This window comes from Triticum aestivum, chromosome 1D, assembly GCF_018294505.1.
Source record: "Triticum aestivum cultivar Chinese Spring chromosome 1D, IWGSC CS RefSeq v2.1, whole genome shotgun sequence".
NCBI classification, from domain to species: domain Eukaryota; kingdom Viridiplantae; phylum Streptophyta; class Magnoliopsida; order Poales; family Poaceae; genus Triticum; species Triticum aestivum.
In genome coordinates this window covers 494551609-494560196 of record NC_057796.1, presented here as the reverse complement: position 1 = coordinate 494560196, position 8588 = coordinate 494551609, and the positions used below count along the sequence as shown (strand labels likewise).

Genomic DNA, 8588 nt, shown 5'->3' with positions numbered 1-8588 from the left:
TTTTTCTTCTTTTTTTGAGGAACAGCTATCTGTCTCGTGCAGAGCTATCTGTCCTTTTATTTAAGGGAAGCCATCTGTCTATCTATTGTATCATTTTCAGTATAATTGCTGTTTAAAAAGAATCTGCTAGATAACACTCCCAATTAGATATCGATCACAAAAAAAACTTCAATGCCACTACTTCCCGGCTACATCTAACCCCGAGACTGTGGAGATGAAGCCCGTAGGAGAGCAGTGCAACTAGCGATAGAGATGGGTGTGCGGAAGCTGCTCGAGGTTGAGCTAGATAATAAGGGTCCACCCAAATCCTTCCAAGACCCCGCGCCTTCATCCTTCCCATTTTCTCTTTTTCCTATTTTTTCTCTTGCCTTCGCCGCCACTCCACCACCCCTGCCGCCACGCCACACCCCCGTTGACACTGATGGCCGACTACTTTGGCCGGATGCACTCTTCGCTGAACATTTTCACCGTCGTTTTCGGTTGCGCAAGTCTGTCTTCGATTGTTTGAACCATGACGTCCGGTCCTATGATAACCACTTCATCCGGAAGAAGGACGCCGCAGGAACGATTGGGTTCTCTTTCCATCCATTTATGATTTTTTGAATCCTCTCATTCAAGATGTTTAAAGCAGTCAACTCGGTCAAGTCGATCGTAGACGGAAGGCTCAAGTATTTATCTGGGAGGAATTCAGTCATGATATCTAGTGTTTGACATACCTCCACTTTGTCATCAGCATTTGTATTAGGACTGATAAAGATGGATGACTTTGCTACACTCACCATCTGTCCCGAGGCTAAACAGTAATCATCTAGAATTCTTTTCAACATTGTTGCATTTTCAACATCTACCCTCATAAGAATCAACGAGTCGTCAGCAAATAACAAATGAGAGATAGTAGGGGAATCACGACACACCTACCTTTAAGATTACCAATTCCTTCCTCGAAGGGGGATCAAGTTTGAAAGCCCTTTCGCGTGCATCTTCGTGGGGCTTTTTTTTGGGCACCCACATGAATAGATTTTCCTAAAAAAAAAACACATGAATATATCCGAGTGATCCAGCTCATGCGGATCCTACGGCTTAGAAGGCGGCTTATTTTACTCAGATTTCGTAGTAGTCGCCATTTTTTATACCCAGGATCTCCGCCCAACGCCGTAGTTTAGTCTAGTCACTCACGCGTGCGTCGTTCCCCCTTCGTCCCCATCCCGCCGCCCATTCCATGGCGACCAAATCCCCCAGCCCTACCACGGACCCAGCACCCGCACCAGGCCCTACCCAGCACCCTCTCCGCCGCCGCCACTCTCCGGCCTCCGCGCGGGGCTCTACGCCGACCGCGCCGAGGTGAGATCTGCGAACAGTTCATTTGTTCGTTCGTATGGCGTGCCACCACAACTCTAGTCGCCTTGTTAACTCACTTCCGCCATGGAATGATTGACCTCTTTCACCTCTTGCTGTGCGTGTGTCTGGATCTGCAGCAGCAGCAGCAGCAGCGCGATGAAGCCAGCCAAGGCAGTGAGATCCAAAGTCGGTGAGTCTCTGCCTGCTACCTTGAGCACTGATTTCGACAACCAGGTTGGGGGCCAGAAATCTTGTGAAGTAGCAGATCAAGCGATTTAGAATATCTAGCAAACGAGATAGATGATCTTGTGCTGCAACCAAGGTATGATGGCGTGAATGGGCCAAAGATGGTCTCATTCTCTGACTTCCTGCGGATCGTTGCTGCAGAACGACAACCTAGACGTCAGCCCATTGGCGCCCTGCCGCAAGACGATCGTAACGGTAACAAAGCTGACAAACTCAACTCAGTAAATTTCCCCTTAACTATGGAGGAGGCTGCTGTATCAGATTTACAATATGTTTCTGACGATGTGCCATCTCCACCAGTTTGTTCCTTGAGAACCCCATCTCCACCCGTTGAAGAAGAACCAAAGGGAGATGTGTTAGTCAAACCCTCCCCTGAAAAGGTAAATGCTGAAAAATCACATGCTGTTAATCCTACTCCTGATGCTGCATTGATGCATGACATCATGTGGGAGGGAACAATTCAGCTTGGTGTGTCTTCACTCACAAATGTTGTTGCTATCTTCAAAAGGTTTGTTTCATCTACGACCTTGCTTATAATAATCACACACAATTAACTTTTGTTAGAGAGACACACAGTTAACTACAAGGTGTACTTTCATTTGTAATTTCTATATTTTTAACAAACAACACGCCAGTTCATTATGGAGAGCATCGCATGTGTATGCATCCCAGAGTTTTGGCATCACCCTTATTTCATTGTTATGTTCCTTATCTATTGTAGCGGTGAAAAGCCATCTACAAATGAGTGGCCAGGCTCTCTCGAGATCAAGAAAAGAGTGAGCCTCGGTGTTTTTGAAAAATTGCTTGGACTGCTTCGTGAATCCAGGAAACGTACTATAATGGTAACTATTATTTCTATGTTGTTTCTTTTACTGATATATAGTATATGCACATCCTTGCACATTTTGCTTGCAAACAGTTGTTTCTATCACACTTACATGATAATAATTGATTGTAAGCACCCAGTGGAAACATGTGCTCTTGAGTGTGCTTCGTTGTGGTTACATCTTACATCATAGCTGCATAAACTGGCTAATTTTTTTTAAATAATACATTTTTTTATTAATTTTGATAAATATTACGCTGGGTAAAATACACCGTCGGCCCGCTGCAGGCCGACTGGGCCTAGTCGGCCCACAGCAGGCCGATTGGACTCCAGTCGGCCTACAGCTGGCCGACTGGCCCCTGTCGGCCCACTGTGGGCTGATTGGGTCCTGTCGGCCCACTGTGGGCCGACTGGAGCTAATAGCTCGCCGTGGGCTAATTGTTTTTGCAAAAAAAGTAGGTATAAAAAATATGTTTAAAAAAATGTTAATTATGTAATTAAAAAATGTTAAACGTGTATAAAAAAATGTTCCTGATGTATACAAAAAATGTACAATATATATCCAAAAAAGTTGACATAAAAAATATATTTTAAAAAGTGTTAAGCATGTATTTAAAAATTATTCAATGTGTGTATAAAAAATGTTCCTTATTTATACAAAAATATAGAATGTGTATGAAAAAAAGTTGACACCAAAAAAATATGTTTGAAAAGTTGACATTTTTTCAAATACATGATTAAAAATTGTTAAATGTGTGTATAAAAAATGTTTCTTATCTATTCAAAAAATATAGAATGTGTATGAAAAAAGTTGACACCAAAAAAATATGTTTGAAAAAAATGTTCCAGTTCCATACAAAAAGAGCAACCAATCATACTTAGGTCCGTGATGCTCTCATACCGGATCCGGAGCTGGAACATTTTTTTATACACGTTTAACCTTTCATTCCAATACATGAAACATTTTTGTGTACTCGTTGAACATTTTTTCAAATACATGATTAACATTTTTTTCAAACATATTTTTTTGGTGTCAACTTTTTTTCATACACATTCTATATTTTTTTTTATAGATAAGGAACATTTTTTCAAATACATGATTAACATTTTTTTCAAACATATATTTTTGGTGTCAACTTTTTTTCATACACATTTTATATTTTTTGTATAAATAAGGAACATTTTGTATACACACATTTAACAATTTTTAAATACATGCTTAACACTTTTTAAAACATATTTTTTATGTCAACTTTTTGCATATATATTGTACATTTTTTGTATACATCAGGAACATTTTTTATACACGTTTAACATTTTTTAATTACATAATTAACATTTTTTTAAATATATTTTTTTATGCCTACTTTTTTGCAAAAACAATTAGCCCACAGCAAGCTATTAGCTCCAGTCGGCCCACAGTGGGCCGACAGGACCCAATCAGCCCATAGTGGGCCGACAGGGGCCAGTCAGCCAGCTGTAGGCCGACTGGAGTCCAATCGGCCTGCTGTGGGCCGACTAGGCCCAGTCGGCCTGCAGCGGGCCGGCGGTGTATTATTTTTGAATTTTTTTATCCAGCGTAATATTTATGAAAATTAATTAAAAAATGTATTATTTTAAAAAAAATTAGCCATAAACTGAATTGACGTGAACCGATAGTGTACCTGTTCACAGTCTGGTCCCTGGAATGCCATAAAATGGAAGATTAGACACAACTATTAGTTGATGTGTTTGAAGTCAACGTGGCTGACTGAGAAGGGATGGTCGCGAGGTTGATCATTCCCACCCACTTGGGTTAAATATGTAGGACAACGCATGCCTGCCCTATTTGTGTTCGTGGTGCCTCCAATATTTTCTTCTCAATATACTTGTGTGTGTGCGTGTGTCTGTCTGATTGTGTGAGTGGGTTGTACCCTACAAAAAATTATATACGGGTAGGAATCGCTTTTCTGTCATGATCCATGCAGAGTTGTGTTTTTCTTCTCAACATACATTGCAGTTCTAATATTGTCACGTAATGCAAATTGCAGGATATTTTCTTGTGATAAACCTTATAGTCTTAACACAAAAAAAATGTTTCCTACGCTTATCAATAGAAGCAAGCCATTGTAGCTGGTTATGAGAAAAGGCACCCTAAAAAGAGATTCCACTAATGTATCTTCCCTCTGCTAACCCAGTCATCTTTTAGTTAGATAGTTAATAGTTCGATACTTGTACATCATGAAATCTGGCACATTAGTGTTATATTGAGCCATTTACCTTTTTGAAGGCCACGTTTATTCAGCTAACGAAGGTGCAAATAGATTGTCTATTAGAAAAAACAAATAGATTGTTTTGAGCTTTGACATACTTAGCTTGAGCATCTTCGTATAATACTGTTAGGGTCCTCTCACCAACAGTATGGTACTGCAAAGTGGCCTGGACAATAAACATTTCACAAGAAAACATAGGAAATGAAAAGTCCTGGTAACAATATATATGTTTAGCATTCCTGGTTACGTATGCATGATCTTGTTTCCTTCCGATATGGCAGTTTATCATCGCTACCACATCTGTACTTGCAGTAATACCACATATTTGAATTAGAATTCTGTTGCATCTGGTGAACTCATGTCTTCACAGGTTTCCGCTGATTGCACCCAAATCCGATCAGATTTGACATATGTGTTATTTTATGCAACATACAACAGAATGATTTATGGGAAACTAATTTTGGGAACTAGTTGTCCATGCACCCCATATTGTCTCTCCTCTATGTTTGTTATTTTTTTTCAAAAAAATGTGAAATAATTCATGGATGTAAGTTATGCTATATAATGGGCATCTGCAAAAAAAAACTCATAAGAAATTATAACATCATGTGAATTGTACAAAAAAGAATAATCTATATCATGTACTACTTCCATCTGGGTTTACTGGTCCCCTCGTATTTTGTGTCAAAATTTGACCATACATTTGACTTATAAAATATAAGCTGTATCTCATAAAAATTATATTTTTATATTTTTATTCAAAATACTTTCCAACAATACTATTTTTGTTTATATAACCTATACTTTGCTAGTTATATATAATGTCAAATTTTGTCCCAAAATAAGAGGAGCCATAATAAATCTGGATGGAGTACCTGCTATTTAACCGAGCACTATTCGTTATTTTTTCCTAGGTCACAAATGGTGATATTATTGGATGAAATCTTCACAGGTACACGTTACAAAGCATTACTAACATCCCTGCATTATTTAAAAAAAGAATCGGAAAAATATAAAAAATACTTGAGCACTAACTTGCAAAATAATAAAATCCCACAGATTGCTCTTGCTGTAAACCTGTGCTACTGATAATTTATCGAATATCTGAAATGCCACTGGAAAACAGATGCTCCTTATACGATGACCGCTTCTTGAAACTGTGCCGTTTTTGTTAGGGACGTGGACAGCCACAGGGTGCCCAACTTTAGTTATTAGCATGCTATCAATTTGTTTTAAATAGACTATGCCATTCCTTAGAGACAGAGTTTTTTTTATCGATAGATATATAAGACCTACTACCTTATAGACTCTGAATCATACCATTGCTATTTTCTATCCAAGTTAATTCATCATAGCCAGTTATATAAGCTTACCTTTGTATCATAACGAAGATAAGACTTATCTCCTGTGGTCTCCATAAGTCACCTCCCTATCAATATCCTCTCATCTCCACCCAGTAAGGCTGTCCTGTTTATCCTCTCAGCCTCAGGATTATTACAGGGCAAATACTTCTTAGTGGATGGGAAATGCCGCAAGGGATTAGGAGAGACTATAGATTAGAGAGACAACTTAGGCTTAGGGAAGAAAAGGCGCAGACAAGTCTCATTACTTGATTACGAATATGCAAACTGTAGCTTTATATAGCAGCCTGAGAACAACAAATTTGGAAACAGATTTTTCTCTAAGAGATCGAGATCAAACTAATCTATCTCTAAACAGTAATAAACTCTATGAGCTAGCTATCTAAATTTCTGTACTATTAACGCGCTGGTAGCATAATTAATGATAGCCAAACTTGGGTATTTCCCTGTCTACTTTACGTAATACCCATCTCGTCCTCATTTCCCTGTCTTACTTTACATACCACACTCCTACGTGTAGTTCCTTCATCATTCAACCCCCTTGTTGCATGCAATACCATTGTTGATGGTATCGCCTAGACCTTGTTGCTCGCCCTCCTCATCATTCTTGCAAGCCTTGCCGTTCCTATGCTTCAGCTTCATCCCATCCTTTCTCTCTCACTATGAGGTCCTGCCTCTTGGCATCCAAGCAGCCAAGAAACCTCCTCGTGCTGCTACCTGCTGGAGTTTGCCGCTGAATTTCCAGGTTATGGTCCTAGTCTGCCATGCCATGGAGAAGATAAATATGAGTTTGGGCTGCTATGGCTAGTTGGTTGGGTGGAGCCAGTGTGACGAGAGCCGCAACCCAGGCTTGTAGGATGCTTTGGCGTAGATTTGATGAGTAGGCATGGGTCTGTGAAAGAGAAGTGGAGAGTTAGGATGGGATCGTCTGACTGGTGGCCCATAACTGACAGACTAAGGTGACATGTGATATGTGGGCCATATTAGAACAGTTATTTTGTGGCATCCACATATTTATGTGAATTTGAATAACAAATAAACTAGTATGTAGTCTTTTAGTAGATTGCTATGTGCATATTACTGAATTCAGATGTCAGAATATTTCTAATAATCTGTACCTATTTCTGGCTTTCTTGAGTTTTGCTCATGAAAAAATTGTTTTATTTTTTATTTGTTCCATTTAGTATCTGTTACTTGTTTTACAGGTAACTGAGTTGCGTTGGAAGGAGGGCTCTATTGAGAGTGGTCGGCATCATCTCTTAAAGGTTCCTCCTTAGTATCCTAAAAAATAATGTGGTCATTTCTCAAGTACATGCCCTTGATTCAAAGCTTGCACGGTCAGGGAGCTCCTGATTTGCTAAGCACATCTTATTCTTGTGCAGACCATAGAGTCGTATACTGCCAATGAGAGAGTAGGGTTAGTGAAGCCAACCGAAGAGGTGGAGTTGTTCCTCTGTCCTTATCAAGGGAAGGCAGCTCAGATACTTGCTGACAACCTGCTAAAGGAGCACTCGGGCAGTTTAACCACTTTGCTTGCAACATCAATTATTGGAGTTGTGCTGTGGCCAAGACCCCATATGTCATCTACGGTAGTTTAAATTTGTGCAATCTGCAAGCGTCCGCCCGTTTTGACGCATGGTTGCCTTGTCCCTCGTCCACTCATCAGTTAATTATATGCAAGTATCAGAAAATCTCCATGTAGACATGGCTTTATCTTATGTTGTGTCCGAACCTCATGCACCTAGCAATCTTGGTTTGTTTCCCTTCCCAGGCAGTCAAGTACTTGGTACGTAACTGCAACAAGTTGAATGCTGAAATGTCTATGTTTGGTCGCTTTCTCGCTCAGCTAGCAAACCATATCTCCTCTAGCATCTGCTCTAAATATTGTTACTCTCACAGTTTCAGAATTCCATGTTTCCTACTTGCTGTATGATAGTTTTGTTTGGATGGAGCGGTTTGGAGACCCCTTCTTCCACCGACATGTAGCCTATACTGAATGAGCTTTCGTTTCAAATTTGCTTCTATGAAATCATGCGGATTTTTTTAGCTGATTTATAGAGCTGGCTAAAACTAAACCAGGTTTGTTTAAAAAAAATGTTGTGCGATCACCTCCTCTCCTATAGATCTTGGGGTGCATCTCTAATTTTGGCAGTTCTTTCTTATTCCAAGTTTTCTGATGACCTCTCATAAGTCATAACACCATATAGGTGAAGAGAAGGTTGTTAAGATGAGATGTCTTGCAGCTGCGCCCAACATTTGTTTGTGTTGATTCCTGGATGAAAACTACATTGTGTAGTGTTAAATTGAACATTTAGTTTTGCTTTGCCTTTTCCAATCTTGCATGAATTCTGTATGAGTAAAGTCTGAAGAAAATCTTGAACCCAACTGGAATCAAACCCTCATCTTCAATCCCTGAAATCGGTAGCCTGCATTCTATGGTCCCTGTCAAGATCATCCATATACCAGTTTAGGCAGGTTTGGTGCACCATGAAAATGCCATTCCCCACCAAGATAACTCTCTACTCAGGGCCAGGATCAGGATCCCACACGTGTTTGATTTGGACC

The 8588-nt window shown here is 39.8% G+C and overlaps 1 protein-coding gene across 1 annotated transcript; it reads left to right on the top strand.

Moving 5' to 3' along the window:
• Positions 1-1198: 1198 nt before the first annotated feature.
• Positions 1199-7671, top strand: LOC123161659 (uncharacterized). Its single transcript, XM_044579467.1, has 7 exons — positions 1199-1341; positions 1476-1528; positions 1726-1779; positions 1885-2092; positions 2306-2426; positions 7229-7288; positions 7406-7671. The coding sequence occupies exons 1-7, from the start codon at positions 1220-1222 to the stop codon at positions 7619-7621; spliced, it is 834 nt and encodes a 277-aa protein (XP_044435402.1). The 5' UTR covers positions 1199-1219; the 3' UTR covers positions 7622-7671.
• The last annotated feature ends 917 nt before the right edge of the window (positions 7672-8588 follow it).